Source organism: Euleptes europaea, chromosome 8, assembly GCF_029931775.1.
Source record: "Euleptes europaea isolate rEulEur1 chromosome 8, rEulEur1.hap1, whole genome shotgun sequence".
Taxonomy (NCBI): domain Eukaryota; kingdom Metazoa; phylum Chordata; class Lepidosauria; order Squamata; family Sphaerodactylidae; genus Euleptes; species Euleptes europaea.
The window spans coordinates 60,483,015-60,501,655 of NC_079319.1; the positions used below are offsets into that span (position 1 = coordinate 60,483,015).

Genomic DNA, 18,641 nt, shown 5'->3' on the forward strand with positions numbered 1-18,641 from the left:
CTTCAGTTCTGTTTGATTTTGACTTGAATATTTAACACTGCTGTCTTAAGGACAGTAATACTCTTCCTTGTTCACTGAAGTCAGTAGGATTAGAAAAAATGTCACTCTGCTTAGTATGTCATTGTAAAAAATCCCTTCAGTAGTTTTTTATTATTTTTGTACCCTAAGAAACTGACAAAAGAGATATTTAAATGTTCGATTGTTATTGCAGAATATTGGGGTACATCATTGAAAGAAGGCTGTGACCCAAGTAATTTCTGAATGTGGTAGATAAAAGTTTTGGATTTTGTTGAAACAGATATGTAAACAGACAAAATACAAAAAACATATTTTCTAGCAGTAATAAAAGTATAGCAGATAAACTGAATCCTTTTTTTTTAGTTTTTGGATTTTTCGTACATTCACTATTACAATGGAAAGATTACTTTCTGTTAGTAAACGTCATATTATTTGCTTATTTAGGACACTTATGTGCTGTCTCTCAGACACCTGGTTGAAGCGGCTTACAACTACAGCAATAAAATGCAACTATTAAAACACAGCCATTAAAATGAAAACAAAGCTAGGGCATAAAAAGACTATAAAACATACACCAAACAGTGATATTGATAAAACAGTCCTCTGGCCAGAAGCAGACCATAAAACTATAAGAGGTAAACCTCTGTAATAAAAAATCTGGGTATAAAAAGAAATGTTATCCTGGCGTATAAAGAAAAGTAAGGTAGGCACCAGACAAGCCCTACAGAGGATGGCATTCTAAAGACAGGTCACTGCTGCTGGGAAAAAAATCCTGTGTCTAGTTGCCACTCACCTCACCTCTGCATACAGGGCTACAGAGAGCAGGGCTTCAAAAGAGGATCTTGACTGGTAGGCTGAACAATACAGGTAGAAACAGATGGGCAGCCACTACAGATCTTTCAGCACAGGAGTGACACAATCCTTGTATCTGGCCCCTGTGTAACTGTGTATAGATTGCGTATAGCTGGCAATAAAAATATACAAGAAAAAATATGTTAAAAGTTACTGGTTTTCACCTGCACTATATTTTCCCATGTTATCCCCCTTGTTCCCCAAGCTGTTTCTTAAATGTACAGGAATTTTCAACGCAATTTGGGGGAAAAAATCAGAGTAGCTGTTGCTCATCACAATTTGGTATGGAGTTTCTTTTGCGTGCGCATGTTAAAATCTGACTCAGTGTCATGGCTGTACTATGTTGAGAGACAGACAATAGAAACCCAGTGTGGTATAATGGTTACAGTGGCAAACTAGGGCTGAGAGACTTGGTTTCAGACCTCTGCTGAGCCCGGAAGATCTTGAAATCATTTTGGGACAGTTACTCTCTCTCTAAACCTAACCTGCTTCATAGGATTGTGGTTAGAATAAAGGCCAGAAGCACATAGGCAATGGTCCACGCATTTGGTCGGCATGCAGAAGGTCCCAGGTTCAATCCCCAGCATCTCCAGTTAAAGGGACTAGGCAAGTAGGTGATGTGAAAGACCTCTGCCTGGGACCCTGGAGAGCCGCTGCCAGTCTGAGTAGACAATACTGACTTTGATGGACCAAGGGTCTGATTCAGTATAAGGCAGCTTCATGTGTTCATGTATGTGTTCAAGAAATTTACCCCTAGTTTCTATTTGCCTGTTTATTATTATAAGGCAGCTTCATGTGTTCATGTGTTCCTGTACTTCTTGTAGAAAGGGCAATATAAACTAGTTCTGGGTGTGGGGTTATTTGGGGGTTTATTGTATTTTAGATGCTTAAATTTGCAATTTATAAACCACTTTGAACTGTGAGGAAGGGAAGAATAGAAATATTGGAATAACTAAGTAAATCAAATAATAGAGGTGTGAAATTTCCTTATCATTCCTACTAGCACTTGCCTGGTATGTAACAGGAAATACATATCCATATTTTATGTGCACTAAAATCTAACAGAAGGATAATCCCCTCCCCACCTCCAGGTAATTCAGAGAATCAGTGCCATTGATAAAGATGATCCACCCAGTGGCCATCAGTTTACCTTCAGCTTGGCAGGAGAGGCAGCAAATAACCACAATTTTACTCTGCAAGATAACAAAGGTAAGACACCAGTTGTGGCTGGCAACCCAAGGGCATGGGAGTGTTTGACATGCCAAGGCACTTCTTTCTTGAGACAAGCAATACTGATTGTCATCTGGAGGAACATCCTTGTCAGGAGGAACATTAATTAAGAGCAATCAGACCGCAAAGTAATTTTTATCCATAGATTATCTGTCAGGAGGAAGGAACTGCTGTTTAAATCATTTCAAGCCATAAGCCAAACAGATGGGCTTCCGATCCTTTCCCTAAACTGATTCTTTTCACTTTCTGTATTTATAGGTCTTTATCTAAATTAGATTATACCTCAGGGCAGCAGCTGAAAAATTTCCTGGGTCTCATGTTTGATTAATGTAATTCAGAAAATAGAGAAATTAGCCCTTAAACACTTGGCAAAGAGGCTGGCGCTTTGAGAAAACAACTTTTTTTCAGTAGAATCTTCTGTAAAAATGCTTCGGAGAGTGAACCTGAGGAGTCAATTTTCCTCAGTTTTCTCCCCCGCATAGAATCGTATTGTGCTGATAACTAAAGTTAAGGGTAGTCTTTAGCCATGGGGCATCTGCCCAGGGTCCTGGGTTGGGGGGCTGCCTGCCCATAGTCAGGCCCCCCAAAGGAGGGGGAAGAAGAGGAAACCCTGGTGGTGGCAGCACGTGACCACCCCCTCCTTGCATGTGGCTTGGGTGGCAGTGATTCTGGGGTCCCATCCTGGAGCTTATTTCAGTGCTCCAGAATCACTAAGACCTCTCAGGTGAAGATCCGTGCACAGTTACAAAGTGCTATTCTTATTTTGCTTATGTTTGTTATGATTGACAAAAACTTAGTTGTGACTATTGACAAAGAAAACCACCCATCAGCAAGACCCTGAATCCTGCTCAGTGAAACTGAAGGCAAAGCTGTACAATCTAACAAAGTCTGTGAGTCAAGTGGGGTAATTACAAGCTTTGGTGGCATCACTACTATCTGTTCTGTCCTGACACTGCAAATCTTTTGTGACAGCCATATCTATTAGACTTGGATACAGTTTTTAAAAAGAAATTTCTGTTTACTTATGAGTTACTAGTATCATTTCTGGTCCTTTACTATTTTACTATTAGATTTAAAATGTTCTTCCTTTAAAACAAATAGTAATGTAATGTTAATGAAAGGCAGATATTACTTGTACTTATACAGCATTGCCTCTCACTTTATCCCTTTATTAGCCTAAAGCTAATAAAGGCTCAGTCATGGTAAGTTCCTCTCTACCATATACTTTTCCTTCTTAAGAATATGTTTGAATTTTCTCAGGCTGTTATTCTTTATTTAATTTTTAGTGTTTGACCATGTTCTGAACTGTTACATATTTATTATATTGAAAAGATCCTATTTTGTGTAAGAAAAAAATGACTAAATCATACACTTGGGAAGAAACAGTTCGTACTTATCTTTGGTGATGTTATCCATACTTTTCTTTGTCAATTTCTATAGATGTGATTCTTTTTACAAATATGGGGAAAGGCAAGATTCAGAACCAAACTGATTATTTTCTCCTGTCGAATATCCAGTGTTCTTAACAGTGAGGAAAGCTAAATCTTTAGTGTATAACCATTAAATGTGTTCATATTGTCCCGAGACGGGGCAACACCTGGCTGTCTCGGATCTTCCCCGCCCACAGCCACTTACCAGGAAGCCCGGGGGAACAGGAGGTGGGGAGGACACAAGCGGCCGGCAGACACACCCTACAAGAGACGGCGGGGTGGCAGCCCCTGGCGGGTTGGCTGTGGCGGGGGCAGCCGCTGCGGGAGGAGGGAGAGAAGAGGCAACCGCCTGGACAGCCCCCGCGCAACTCGCCCCACTCTTTCCCTCTTCCCCGCAGAAGGAGGCCAGCCGGCAGGCCCCACAAACGGCAAAGGAGAAGGGGTGGGATGGGCCCGCTCCAGCCGGCACCCCGACGTGCCAGAACTGATGCCCGGCCCCAGGCCCGCCAGCCAGCTGATAGTTGGGTAGGCCCGGCAAGGAAGAGGCCGGGGACAGAGGAGAGGCAGGGAAGTGAAGGGCGAGGTGGGCTGAGGCAAGCTCCACCTCCACCTCCTTATATGGACTCGGGGCAGGGAAAAGGGTGGTAGTTAGAGGCTGGGAGGGGATAAAAGGCCAGGAAGGACGGAGGCCAGGGAGGAAGAAGTCAGTGGTGTAAAGAGCTGAGCACTCAGAACACTGGTGTCCTCTGAGGGAGAGGGAAGCTCTGACTCTCCCTCGGAGTGGCCTGAGTCCGAGGAAGTCCACCTGGCCAGACCTTCCACTGCAACCAGGAAGGAGGGGGTGGAGTCTGGGAGTTCTGAGCCCCACACATATAATAGTTCCTTTATGTTAAAATGTGTATAGTTTTGTGCATTGAAGTGATTTGCTTTGTGCCATTCACATGCTTTAGATTTCTGCATGGTATTGTTAGGCCTCTTAGCAGCATGGTTTAAGCAACTGAAAATTCACACTGGACACTTAAAGTGCATTCCTAAGGAGAGTTACTCTATTCTAAGCCCATTCATTCCACTGGGCTTAGACTGGAGTTACTCTCCTTAGGAATGCACTGTTAACACTGAAGTTCCAGGATCATCATCTCAAAGTATGTAGGTTTTGTTTAGACAAACCTTGGTCCAATTCAATTGCTTACCTGGACCGTCAATCCTGTTGTTTCAGTGAAGAAATATGTGTGTGGCCCTCCTTGCTGTCTCAACATAATTTGTAATGCAAACAGTCTATACAGATACGTACAGCATTTGTTTGGAATGAATAACACATGACTTTATGAGGTTGTCTGAGAGAAGCATACCTGGCTGCTACCGGTTCCTGCTTGTACAGGATCTTAGGTCAGGGTAGACATCAAACCAGGCCAGCAATGCTATATATAACAGATAAAGCATTCACTTTTAACTTTTACTGTCATCCATCTTTTCCTTGGGTCTTTGCATTTGTATGTGGCATTTTAACTTCATTCATAAGAAAATGTGATAGAGCTCATTCTTCTAAGTTCCAAACGCTACAGGCTTGTGTATGTTGCCAGAGCTAAAACATATTTTCAGATAACCTATGGAGCATTCCTTTTTTGAAAAAAAAAATCCAGTTTGTCTCTCTCTCCTCTTTATCTTGCTTTAGACAACACAGCATCCATAATAACCAGAAGGAATGGATATCGGAGGCAGGAGCAATCAGTTTACTATTTGCCAATATTTATTGTCGACAGTGGTTCTCCGTCACTCAGTAGCACCAACACCCTTACTATCCGAGTATGCGATTGTGATGCTGATGGTATCGCTCAAACATGCAACGCAGAGGCCTATATCTTGCCAGCAGGGCTTAGCACTGGAGCACTAATAGCAATACTGGCTTGTGTCCTGACCTTGCTAGGTATGTCTTTTGGCTTCTGTTCACCTACAATCCTCCTTCAGAGCAAGTACAAATGTTGTTGTGTTTATTTATTTATTTTTCTTCAAGGAGCTCCAGGAGATGGAGTTCCAGAAATGGTCTTCCATAGAGTTACTGGCCAGGTCCAGACCTATTTAGCTGCAATAGATGGCTACATCAGGCATCTTCAAACAATTGTCTATAGTAAATAGAATCATAGAATCATAGAGTTGGAAGGGACCACCAGGGTCATCTAGTCCAACCCCCTGCACAATGCAGGAAATTCATAACTACCTCCCGCCCACACATCCCCAGTGACCCCTACTCCATGCCCAGAAGATGGCCAAGATGCCTCCCTCTCATGATCTGCCTAAGGTCATAGAATCAGCATTGCTGTCAGATGACCATCTAGCCCTCTCCGGGGCCAGGATTGCACGGGAGAGGGGGGCAGCGGGGAAAGCGAACCTGGCTCTCTCCGGGGCCAGGATCGCACGGGAGAGGGGCGGCGGCGGGGAAAGCGAGCCTGGCCCTCTCCTGGGCCAGGATCGCTCGGGAGGGGCGGCGGTGAAGGGGCAGGCAGCGCGGGATGGTTCAAAGCCCCCACCGCCCAGCTGGGCAGTCCAGGGAAGGGGCGGGCTTTGAACCGCGCCGTGCTGCCTGCAAGCAGCGCGGTGCGGTTCAAAGCCCCCGCCGCCCAGGCGGCGGGCGCGTGCCCACAGAGAGAGCTCTGCATGCCGGACTTGGCGCATGTGCCATAGGTTCGCCAACACGGATCTAGCCTCTGCTTAAAAACCTCCAGCAAGGGAGAGCTTACTACCTCCCGAGGAACCCTGTTCCACTGAGGAACCGCTCTGTTAGAAAGTTCTTCCTAATGTTTCGACGGAAACTCTTTTGATTTAATTTCAACCCGTTGGTTCTGGTCCGACCTTTTGGGGCAACAGAAAACAACTCGGCACCATCTTCTATATGACAGACCTTCAATTACTTGAAGGTGGTTATCATATAACCTCTCAGTCTTCAGGCTAAACATACTCAGCTCCTTCAGTAGTTTCTATTATGCCAGATATTTTGATGCAACATTCATCGTGTCTGATGCAAGAGGTTATAGATGAAGAACATCAGCTTTACAGTGTAACCCTTGGGCTGACTCAGTGACACAGCAGTTTGTAAACAGTGACAGCTCATTGCACATGGACCTGGAGACCGGCACAGCAATTGCTAGCACACTTAACAGCGCATTCCTAAGCAAAAGTACACCCTTCTAACTCCAATGACTTCAGCTGACTGGCAAACAAAAAAATCCATCTGTTTGAAACCCAGAATCCATGATGACAACAAAACGACATTCCTTTATTACAGTATCTGGAATATTACATAATATGTGGAATGAACTACATAATATGTGGAATGAATTACACCTTCAGAGACACACAGAAGTTCATTCTCCCAGTCACCAGGTCAGATTAGAATCACCAAGCTGATACATAAAATGCAATTGTAGACTGGAGGTAAAGAAAATACTTATTATTGTGTGTTAAGAAATCTCTCATCTGTATTATCTGTTCTCGAATACATGAAAAGAGCTCTGAGCTACATAGGAACATAAGAAAAACCATGCTGGATCAGACCAAGGCCCATCAAGTCCAGCAGTCTGTTCACACAGTGGCCAACCAGGTGCCTCTAGGAAGCCCACAAACAAGCTAGAATCCTGGTATTACTTGGCATCTGATTTTAGTTATAAGTGCAGAAGAATCTTTAGGCTTGGTGCAGGTCTGGCCTCATCTGGGCAAGTAATGCTGATGGAAGGGTTGCCAGCATCTCGGGTTTCTGGGGGGTCAATTTTTAATCATTGCCGTCTATAGGAAATGATTGCTGTGTATACAGTTGTCTATAGCAAGTACACACCAAGTGATGTGCAGCTCTGTTTTTATGCTTTTAAAAAAACTATTCTTGCAGTGGAGATGTTTTCAATTCTAAGTTCCACAAGAGTATTTCTTTGAGCTTTTATAGTTCAGATATACACCATCAAAGTTAAGCTTTTGCAAGGAGCATGAGAAGCAATGCCGGGAGCAATAACATCTCTTGAATCAGCTACAATTTATTGGTGCAAAAAAGAAGTGGAACATTGAGTTTAGAAAGGATAACAGCCACAATCCAAAACAGAATTAATGTACCCTACAACTACCTTGATTACCAGTATAGCTATGCTTTTCAGAACCCTCCATTGGGAGGATAAACTCCAATCATCCTGATTTTAAAGGAGCAGTAGGGGACTTCTCCCTCCCCTTTTGTTTGTATGTAGTATATAGCATACCTTGACCTGGATGGCCCATGCTAGCCTGATCTCATCAGATCTTGGAGGTTAACCAGAGTTGGCCCTGGCTAGTACTTGGATGGCAGACCACCAAGTAAGTGGCAGGCAATGGCAAACTACCTCTGTTCATCTCTTGCTTTAAAAACCCTACAGGGTCACCATACGTTGGCTGCAACTTGGTGGCACTTTCCATCACCAATTTGTATATGTGGCAACTAAAGCTGAAGCCTAAGACAGATATGACAAAGAAACTACCTAAGAACATTGTATGTACACCTCTGTATTTTTTTATTTTCTGTGATAAGAACATAAAGATGTGCCAGTGCTCTACTTGATCAAGCCAGTTATCCATATAGTCTGCAGGGCGAACAAGCAAAGAATAAAGGCCAAAGCCTTCCCCTTATGTTGCCTCCTGGTACTGGTATTCAGAGAACGAACTGAGGAGGAGTGGGAGATTTCCACCAAGGAGACAGGAAGTGGAAGGCTTATACCTGCCTCCCTGAGCAACCAGTGGGAATCAACTGATCTGCAAGATGCCCTCCTCCTCAGAGTAAGAAGTTTTCAGTCTCTGCATGTGGAGGTTCCCTTTCGTCACCATGGCTAGTAGTCACTGATAGACCTTTCCTTCACGATGCCAAAAACAAATAACTGGTCACTTAGCTATACATTTTTAATGAAGCAGGCAAAGAAAGTGGAATATAGCATAGTTTTGTAAGAGCAGTAGTAGGTTCCCCACCCTATGATCCCAAAACCTCCCTCCCCAAAGCCTCAGAATGAAATGCTAATTAGATGTCTTTATTACTGGCTTGTTCTGTCAGCCAAGACTGGGAAAGCCGGGCAGAACTGCAATGGAAGTTTGCCAGAGTAATGGATGGGAAGAGTTTGGACAAGAAAGTGTTCTGGTTCTGCAAAATAGGACAGATAATCTTTGTTTTGTGAATTGAGAGAAAGTGAGGGAGGAGAAGGCCACGCATGATTATGGAAGGAGAGATAGGTTTAGCCGTTATAATGAAAATTCTGCCCAAGTATGTGCTAAGGGGCAGTCACCTCACGAGTTCTTAGTAAATGAGGAAGAATGAGATTGCAGTTCCATTGTGGAGAGGAAAAGGTCCTCTTCATGACTAGAGCTATTTTTCTTCCCATATTTCGGAACTCTGGTATTGAAAAGAGGCTCCTTGGCTGAACCCTAGTAACTTCATGGGGAGGAGGGAACAGATGAGGAGAAGTTGCCTGTAACAAAACACAGAGACTATGAAGAACAGCCTGTTTTTGTGAAGAGTTGCTGGAAGGAAAGGAGTAGAGAACAAGAAGTGGATAGCCATCTTCTCTGCTAAACCATGTTTCTTTTTGCTAAGTCTTTGGAGAAAGGGGAAGTGACTGTTGCTGAGTGATGAGGGGAAAATATTCTGTTCATGCTCGGAGACATTCATATTACCTAACTATCATTTCTGCTTAAGAGTTTTCTGTCATGGATTTATTATCTAATGGTGCTGTAGTTTGAATTGCTCAGCTGCAAAATGAGACCAATTTTCCTGAAGTGGTATAAATGTGATATGGTGCGTATACATGTAGTATATAAAGTCTGTTGTTGACTTTCCCATTTTTTCTCATCTGAAGCTGTCAGTTTCCACTTTATGATCCATTTGAATCTGGATTTGTATTGCTGGACTCCACTGCCACTTGTATCCCCTTAGTTTTCATCTGTGGAGAGTTGAAGCCCACTAATTAAGCCTACTTAAGTCCACTGAAATCAGTAGGCTTAAGCACACTCCTTTTTCCTCTGGATGCTGGCCCAAATCCTCAGCTTAACAGATGCAGTTGGCAGGCATAAAGTTAGTTACTGTTTAATTAAAGCATGATAATCTAGAAAGCCCCCTTCTTACTTTATTTCTGCTTCCTTAGTACTATTTGTTAATATGAAAAAACCTGGCAAACAGCATAGGGAACTTTGGTTCTTGTAGGTTATCCAGGCTGTGTAACTGTGGTCTTGGCATAGGGAACTGGTTTAATTTGACATTTATCAGATACCTTTTTGTTAAACATCAACTGCACAACAGCTCAGCTGAACGGATAACTCTAAAAGAAGGGATAGGAATCAATTAAAAATATAATTTTGATATCAGTTCACGCATATATATCTGGATTGTTAACAACCAGATTTTGAGAAAATTTCACAAGCAGAACATAGGGAGAGAGCCCAATGTATCCACTCCTAGCTACACTGAAGCGCTTTCATTTAGTTGGACTTGTCAGATTTGACAGAGTTGTCAACTAGGGGTTCAGGCCGCCAGCTGAGACCTCCTGGGATTTGCATGCATAGGAACAGAGAGAAAGATAGGCAGAGGCTCCAGCAAGACTCAGAGAGCAAGTGTTTTCTTCAGAGAAAGGCACTACCATGGAGAGGAATGGTAAATGTGAAAGCTAAAATCTCCAGACAGCCTTTTAGGCTCTTAAGACTGCAAAAACAGCTTTCACAGTTCACATATTAAATCTGTATGTGATACAAATATTCCATAGTTCCCCAGTGTAGCTGAAAAACAACTTTCAAACCAGATTCAACTGTGGTTAGATTAGCTGGGAATTCCAAATCAGTTCCAAAGAACAGAATACAAGTAATTAACTAGATGTGGAGCATGCTGGGTAGCGTACAGATTTCCAAGTGCACTGTTCCAACCTCTTCTAACAAGTCTGTTCCTTGCATCAGAGCATAGTTCACAAAGATGGTGTGCAGCCCATCCTATTAATGTTTATTCAGAAATAAGTCATGTTGAAAGTGCACGTAGGGCAGAAGCCTTAGACCATAGTCCAGCCCATAATTGTGTGTGCTTAGCCAAAGCAGTCATTGTGGCCTTTACCTACAAGGAGAAGAAGAGTTGGTTTTTATATGCCGACTTTCTCTATCTTTTAAGGAGAATCAAACCGGCTTACAATCACCTTCCCCTCCTCATAACAGACACCCTGTGAGGTAGGTGAGGCTGAGAGAGTGTGACTAGCCCAAGGTCACCCTACATGTGTAGGAGTGGAGAAACAAATCCAGTTCACCAGATGAGCTTCCGCTGCTCATGTGGAGGAGTGGGGAATCAAATCCAGTTCTCCAGATCAGAGTCCACCGCTCCAAACCACTGCTCTTAACCACTACACCATGTTGTCTGGAAGAGAGACTTTGGAAGAAAGAAGGAAGAACAATGTGCAGTTAATCCCCTCCCTTCTCTGCATCTGAGGCCTTTGCCAGCCCTGGCGTGTCAACTGGAACCACGAAGGTGGACAGGGAGGACCAAGCAATTGTGGACCCCTCTGGGTTCCTAGATAACCATATAATTGTTTCCAAGTGGGAACAAAAATAAATCCCTACAAAATGAATATATCATATAAAAGCACATGAAAACCGTCATGCTGGGTGTCACTCTCTATACAGCACATAATTCTTTAAAGAAATAAGTGAGGGAAATCTTCAATGCCTCTGAGAGTTATATTTCAATTTCAATGTAATTTTTCTCCCTGGTTAATATCACAGAGACGCAATAGTAATTGCTTTTATAATAACTGTTTTAACATAATAGTAACTGTCTTTTTATTATGTGCACACAGAGAACTCGTTTTTTCTTCAGTCATGTATCACTGTTTCTAGAATTTGCATGCTTTTGTTGCATTATATTTACAGTGACAAGTGGTCCTGTTTTTTTTTTTCTTTAATTGCCTGAACTGATGTATCAGAGCTTCACAGGAATAGGGATGTGCGGGCCCAAAGTGGCTCCCAACACAGTGTCCTAACAACCATTTTGGCTTTACAGGGCATGGGAAGTTAGTACTTCCAGAGAGAGAGAGAGCCAGCTTGGTGTAGTGGTTAAGAGCGGTGGTTTGGAGCGGTGGACTCTGATCTGGAGAACCAGGTTGGTTTCCCCACTCCTATACACCAAGCCAGCTGGGTGACCTTGGGCTAGTCACAGCTCTCTTAGAGCTCTCTCAGCCCTGCCTATCTCACAGGGGAGGTAGGTGGAAGGGAAGGTGATTGTAAGCCTTCAGTGGTAGAGAAAGTTGGCATATAAAAACCAACTCTTCTTGGAAACAGGTACAGAGTGATTTTGTGAGGAGGTAAGGAATTGCTGTTTTGACTTACCACAATAACAGTGATATGTTCTGCAACAGTGGAAGTATCTACATGTTTGGGGTGTATGTATCATCACGTGTTGAAATAGGTAGTGGGAGAATTATCCCAGATCAGCCTCCAAAACTAGAGGTTTATATCACGGACCCAGGAATATCCAGGTCCAAATCTCCACTTAGTTCTTCTATGACATAAGTAGTGGGGGAATTATCCCAGATCAGCCTCCAAAACTAGAAGTTTATATCACGGACCCAGGGATACCCAGGTTCAAATCTCCACTTAGCAGTGTACTAGGAGACCTTGGCCCTCTCACATTTCCACTCAACCCCTTTAGAATCTCAAGTACGATGAGACTTGACTATGTGGCAGTGGGTTAATTGGTAGCAGTGGCCGATTTTCTGTTCTAAAAGGTTGCAAGTGTTCATTATGAGTAAGTCTGATGAACAATCCTGAATATTAGCCTTCCTGGCCATTCAGCCAGACACTAATTACTGCTTGGTTTCAAAAATGAGATTTTTTTTAAAAGCCTGGTTTAAAATAGCTCCCATTCAAACCCAACTGTTCTTGCAATGGAATTTGCAGTAACTGGTTGTGAAGACATTGCCATGGCTCTTGCAAAGCCGCTAAAGCAGCATTTATTCATGTAGAGGTTAAAAATTATTGTTCAGGAGCAGTTGGAGTGATTAGAAATTAATATTCTCTTAAAGCCATTTAAATGCTAAAATGTTTAACCTTTCAAAGACTTCATATTTTTCTTGGCTTCAAGCAATCATGGGCTGTGCAAGGCATAACCACATAAAACATTCATTTTATCTTGATTTTTATTGTACCTCTAGGCAGGCAGATCTACTGAGTTTCATATATTTTGCACTTATTAGCAGGTATTTAAGTCCCCCCGTGAAGTCTGTCAAACATGTCATGGTGTGAAAGCATATTTGCGCTCCAGTATAGAGGAGCTATAACTGCTCAATAATGTGGCTGTAGTACCACCCCAGTGGGGGCAAAAGTAATCAAAATGAGAAAAGCCTCATTTTGTGAATGTGAGTCTAAGTATGATCATTTATCTTTTCTATAGGGCTAGCCAGGATCCAAAAGTCTCTTGAATTGCTTATTTCATTTATCCTCACTATAGCCCTGTGAAATACATCAGGGTGAGATAGTCACTTGCCAAACAGTAGATGACCCAGTATTGAAAACCATGTCTCCTTCAATTGCTCCATATTCTATTCCAGTCTCAGTCATTGAGTCCAGGTCTTCTATATGCAAACCCAGCTTTACAAGGTTTCCTATATTGCTACAGATCATAATTGCAAAAAAGCAGGATGCTGCTGCAGTCATCTTGTTTGTGGGCTTCCTAGAGGCACCTGGTTGGCCACTATGTGAACAGACATCTGGCCTTGATGGGCCTTGGTCTGATCCAGGATGGCTTTTCTTATGTTCTTAAAAAGCTGAGCAGGAGCCAGCAAAATGCCTTGAGCCTGAGAATATAAAGAGCAATATAAATATTTAAAATAAATAAATTAGTGCTTCTATAACAAATATATTTAGGGTGCTACCAAAGTCCCTTTCCCCCCAAAGTGGTAATACCACAAGCAAAAGAGAAAATCTCACATTACCTCTGTCCCAGGGCTTTGTAACTGCCACAGCTGGGTTTGAAAGAGACTTGAATGTATACTTTGCTGATCATTGTTAGCAGGTTTAGACTAGGCGTAGCCAACATAGGAACCATTGATCTCTGGCTTCCACACTTTGCGTAATCTGGATATATAAAGCAACACTGATTGACAGCCATTCTCCATGTATATCATCTTTTTGCACTTGTTCAGCAACCTTAGGGGTTCCCACAGGTTTACAGAAACATCTAGCAAAGCCATAGCTGGAGCCATTATTCAAACATTTTGGTCCACATGGTGGAGCCACCCATGGGAAACAGGGTTTTTTCCCCCCAGTGAGGTAATGTACTTAGCTGCATTGCATACTTGCTGCTAATTGTGCTGTTATAATTGTCTAAGTGTCAAATCGTAGCGTCAACAACACTCATTATTAAGTTTAGCGGTGGAAAGCACCATCAAGTTGCAGCCGATTTATGGTAACTCTCTAGGATTTTCAAGGCAAAGAGGAACAGAGGTAGTTTGCCATCGCCTGCCTCTGTGTAGCAACTGTGGATTTCCTTAGTGGTCTTCCGTCCAAGTACTAACCAGGTCCAACCCTGCTTAGCTTCTGAGATCTGATGAGATTGGGCTAGCTAGGTCAAGGTATTAACTATGAAGAAACAATTACTCCATCTCTATTGTGATGCATTTTAGTTTCTCCAGTCTTCTACTTCTGTCCCACCACAATATGGATTATCATGACCATTTTTGTGTCAATAAATTTGCTTATGCATTCATTGATAAATTGAACTATTAATTTTTAAAAGGGATGACTCACGCAAGTTTGGGGTATGTGTAATTTGAAATGTGAATTGTGGGGATCAGATTTTATTTTTGCCCAAAACTACTTTCAAATTATTAGAGGTGTATGATACAGCATGCTCTTGGCTAACTGTCCAAATATTCATCTTGGCACTAAAGCTAACGAGAAATTCTCTAAGTATAGAAATTTCAAAATTATTACCCCCTACTATCATGGGCTGATCTAATAAACTCCAACAGCATTTCCAGTTCTCGTTAGACATAATTCACAGGTACAGGGTGCAGTACTTCACACATTAAAGCAAAGTGTTACCTATTAGTGAGATGCTTTTAATGTACAAACCAAGACTTATGCTAGATATTACTTAGCAACTCTGAATTTCCCTATCAAAGATTGGATACTTTATCAGACAGCCTACCCCCATATACTACAATAATGGAGTCACTTCCCAAACTGTGACAGTTAAATTACACGTGGTATGTTTATGAATGTGCTTTTTATCACTTGGGCAATTAAGAGTTCAGAAAAAGGTCTCTTTTTATTTCATGGCTGTGAGGTTGTAATATTCGGCCCGAATTGGCTCTTAAAATTTATGTTTCAGCAGCCTGTGTAGAATACAGAATTAAATATGAAGACATTAAATCAGGTGGAGGGTGGTAATAGATTCCTTAATGTCTAAATGCTCTTGGTCTAAAAGGCATTTTAGAACCTGTTAGCAATTCTAAAAATCAACTCATGTGACCACCACATTGACAGAAGGTTTCTGTCATGCCTACATTTTGAATAGCTTCATAGAATCAGATTTATTTGTACAGCATATACCAGTACAACATTTGTATCATCTATACATGAGATAAATGATTACATAGATTTTAAAAAGAAAATACCTGGTTAAAAGTATTGACTAATATTTAATAAACTAAAATTCACTAAATATTTTTTAAATTAAAAATTAATCTAGTTGCCATGACCCAACTTTAAGCAGCAGACTTTATATGCTACTGCACAGAATTTAGCAACCTGTTTTACCATCTGAGCATTTCCTTCCCACAGGAGACTCTTAGTTCTCCCTTCCTCTAAATGAGCTGTGATTTGACTGAGTAGGGAATAGCTTCATTATAAGTAGGACTTTAATGATGATAATCCGCATTTGCTTAAAATATTGCTTCTTGCATTACAGTGCTTGTCCTGCTGATTGTTACAATGAGAAGGAGGAAAAAAGAACCCCTTGTTTTCGATGAAGAGAGAGATATCAGGGAAAATATAGTCCGTTATGACGACGAGGGAGGTGGAGAAGAAGACACAGAAGCCTTTGATATGGCTGCCTTGAGGAACCTAAACATCATCCGAGACACCAAGACCAGGAGGGATGTGACTCCAGAGATCCAGTTTTTGAGTAGACCATCATTTAAAAGCATCCCAGATAACGTCATTTTTAGAGAATTTATTTGGGAGAGACTAAAAGAGGCTGATGTGGATCCTTGTGCTCCCCCCTATGATTCCCTGCAGACATATGCATTTGAGGGAAATGGTTCAGTGGCTGAGTCACTCAGCTCTTTAGATTCTATCAGTTCAAACTCTGATCAGAATTATGATTACCTCAGCGACTGGGGGCCTCGTTTTAAACGACTTGCAGATATGTATGGAACTGGACCGGAAAATTTGTATTCATAGCCTTCAAACCTTTCTATGACAATGCATTAAAGAAAAAGAAATTAAAAACTCAATATTCGGACTAATGAAAACCTGTAAATATTTCTCCATTTTTAACCTTTTGGGTTTTTTTGCCTTGGTGAAACATATCTTCATTAGAACTTTGTCCTAGGGACTGCACTGAACACACAGATTCTGAGCATCCAGTGGTATTTTTGGTAACATTTTAAGATGCTCGGCCATGTGCAAATAGATAGCAACGCTCATATACCTGCAGAGGCAACTAACCTCTAAGAGTAAGTAGTGCACTGTGACCTCAATGAGCCAATGATACCCTATAGATGCCTTACTGCCAAGACCACACTGCAGAGTCTCTGCTTAGTGGAGAGAAAGGGAGTAAGGGGTGGGGGGAAATCTACCACATACAACAGTATTCTAATCTATTGTATACAACTGATGCAACGTTAAGTATTTTGTTTGCAGCATTGCATGCAGTTTGCTGTCTCTGAAATATCCATCACAATGATTTGTTTTAAAAGTTGGTTTAAAAGCTATTTAGTTCGAAAGCCTCTGTAAATATCTGGGAAATTCTGAAAATAGATTGCAACTCCTATTATGAAAATCTGCAACACATGCTACTTACTGCCTTATCAAAATTGTTTCCAGGCCATGTCAGTCAGTTAGCTGGGAAGAAATTCTTGCAGTGTTGTGATGCCTATGTAGGTATGGGGGGAAGTTGCTGTCTATTTATCGTTTTTGTTAATTATCTCTTCTGATTAGTGCAGGAGAAAATTTCCTTTCCTTTTTGCTTTGTTTTTAAGTAAAAGGTTGACATGTAGAGGTATGTTTATTCTGGGGTTCTAATCTCCACTGCATTCAGGTTTATTATACTGCATCATGGTATTAGATGCTTGAGAACATGCTGTTTTTTCCTCCAGTCTCAGCTACATGAAGGAAATGAAGCATGGAAATAGAGAAATTACAGTGAAGCAATTGAGCCCGTCGTTCATCTCTCAGAGAGGAACACTGCTACAAGGACACGCCACTGTCATTGTTCTTCTGAGCCATTACTGTGTATGAGATTTGAATAAAATGTTTTTACTTTGCATTTTCAAAAGGAGACTACAGAGGCAGTCTACAACGCAAGTTGTAGTTTTCAAGGTCATCCATTCTATGTGCTCCAACAATTTAAACAAACCTGTTCCTTCCATCAAGTTCCCTACCTCTTTTGCTGCCAAGGAATCACAGCAAAAGACTCTTTTACATTTCTTTCATATGTTAAGCAGTGTGATACGATTAGCGCCAGAATCCATCTTCAGATCCTTCCTGACGCTCGTATTTTTCCCTAGGGAACTAAATTCATAACATATCATCTTTGCACTGGTTCAGGTGTGCCACACTAGAAAGATGATTGCAGTCGGTTAAAATAGTGTTGGATTTTTTGAAGTAGGATTTCGTAGAATATGACAAGTTTTTATGATTCAGGCAATATTTATATTTTAGCTGTCCTGATTTATTACTAGCAGATAAGACATGTACTCAAGTAGAATAGTACTTTATTTTAATAGTCTATTCCTATTTTCTTCTATTTTTCTTCTGTCTTGCTAAAGATTGGTTGTGGAGTTCCTGAATAAGGTCCCAGTCCTGAAAACATTATCCCATATACTTGGGCTTACAAACTATGCAGTAGCTACATATGAAAATAGTTTTTGAACTTTTTTGCAGAAATAGGACCTAAAGAGCAAGAAGGGACTCCATAGACAGAGCTGGATTTATGCACAAGCTAAGTAAGCTAAAGTTTAGGACCTCAAATTATCAATGGCCTCTAAATGCAACCCGTCCTCCAAAAATAAAATTACCATGTGACATACTTTAGGGCATCAGCATTAGGGCTGTGCATATCGATAAACCCAAACAGAAAATAAATCTGGAAAAAAACCTTTTCAGTTTCTTTCAGGTTCAATTTAAGCCGAATATTAAAACTGGGAATCAAGCCTAAGCCGGATAGCCAATCGCCAAAAAAATCGAATATGTATTCGGCTTTTTCGGCTTCAGCTTTCCCCAAACTTTCCCCTATGGGAATTTCTTGGATGAGCTTGGGGGGGCATTTTTTGAGGTACTGTCACCAAATTCACAGCATAGCTGCAAGGGACTCTCCTTGCATGAACCCCAACATTTGGTACAGTTTGGAACAGGGGATCCAATTGTATGGGGTCCCAAAGGGATCCCCCCATCCGCACCATAGAAAAGCATGGTAAACTATGGGGAATACTATAATGGACCCGAAATTTTTCAGGAAACCTGGAAATAAAGCCAATATACCCATTTACCGGTATGGGTATTCGACTTATTTCAGGTTTTCTGAAAAAAAATTGGGTTCAATAAACCTGAACTCGAAATTTACTGAAAATGTTTTCTGCACAGCCCTAATCAGCATGTCTTAATTGTTAGAACAGTGAGCTTCCCTAAATCAAGAAGCAAATAGCTGGAGTCTTCCCAAACGGTTGTAACAAACGCAAATTTGACAAATTTGCTTTTGTCCTAGGCAAGCAAATCAGCAAAAAACCAGGCCAGGAAAGAGCTAATGAAAACTCTGTGTACCTTAAAGCCAGTAAGGGAGCACTGTAAAGACTATCAACCAATACAGCCTCTCAGTTGCATAGATGGATATTGAGAACAAATTCATGTCTACCTTTTGAGCAA

At 41.5% G+C, this 18,641-nt stretch overlaps 1 protein-coding gene across 1 annotated transcript in view; it reads left to right on the top strand.

Annotated features, from left to right (window-relative positions):
* The window catches only part of CDH7 (cadherin 7), a 129,226-nt gene extending 112,900 nt beyond the window's left edge, over positions 1–16,326 (top strand). Inside the window, exons 9-11 of the mRNA XM_056854073.1 lie at positions 1,962–2,079; positions 5,203–5,454; positions 15,466–16,326. Coding sequence (XP_056710051.1) covers positions 1,962–2,079; positions 5,203–5,454; positions 15,466–15,959 — 864 coding nt within the window. The 3' untranslated portion in view covers positions 15,960–16,326. The remainder of the gene's footprint in view (positions 1–1,961; positions 2,080–5,202; positions 5,455–15,465) is intronic.
* The last annotated feature ends 2,315 nt before the right edge of the window (positions 16,327–18,641 follow it).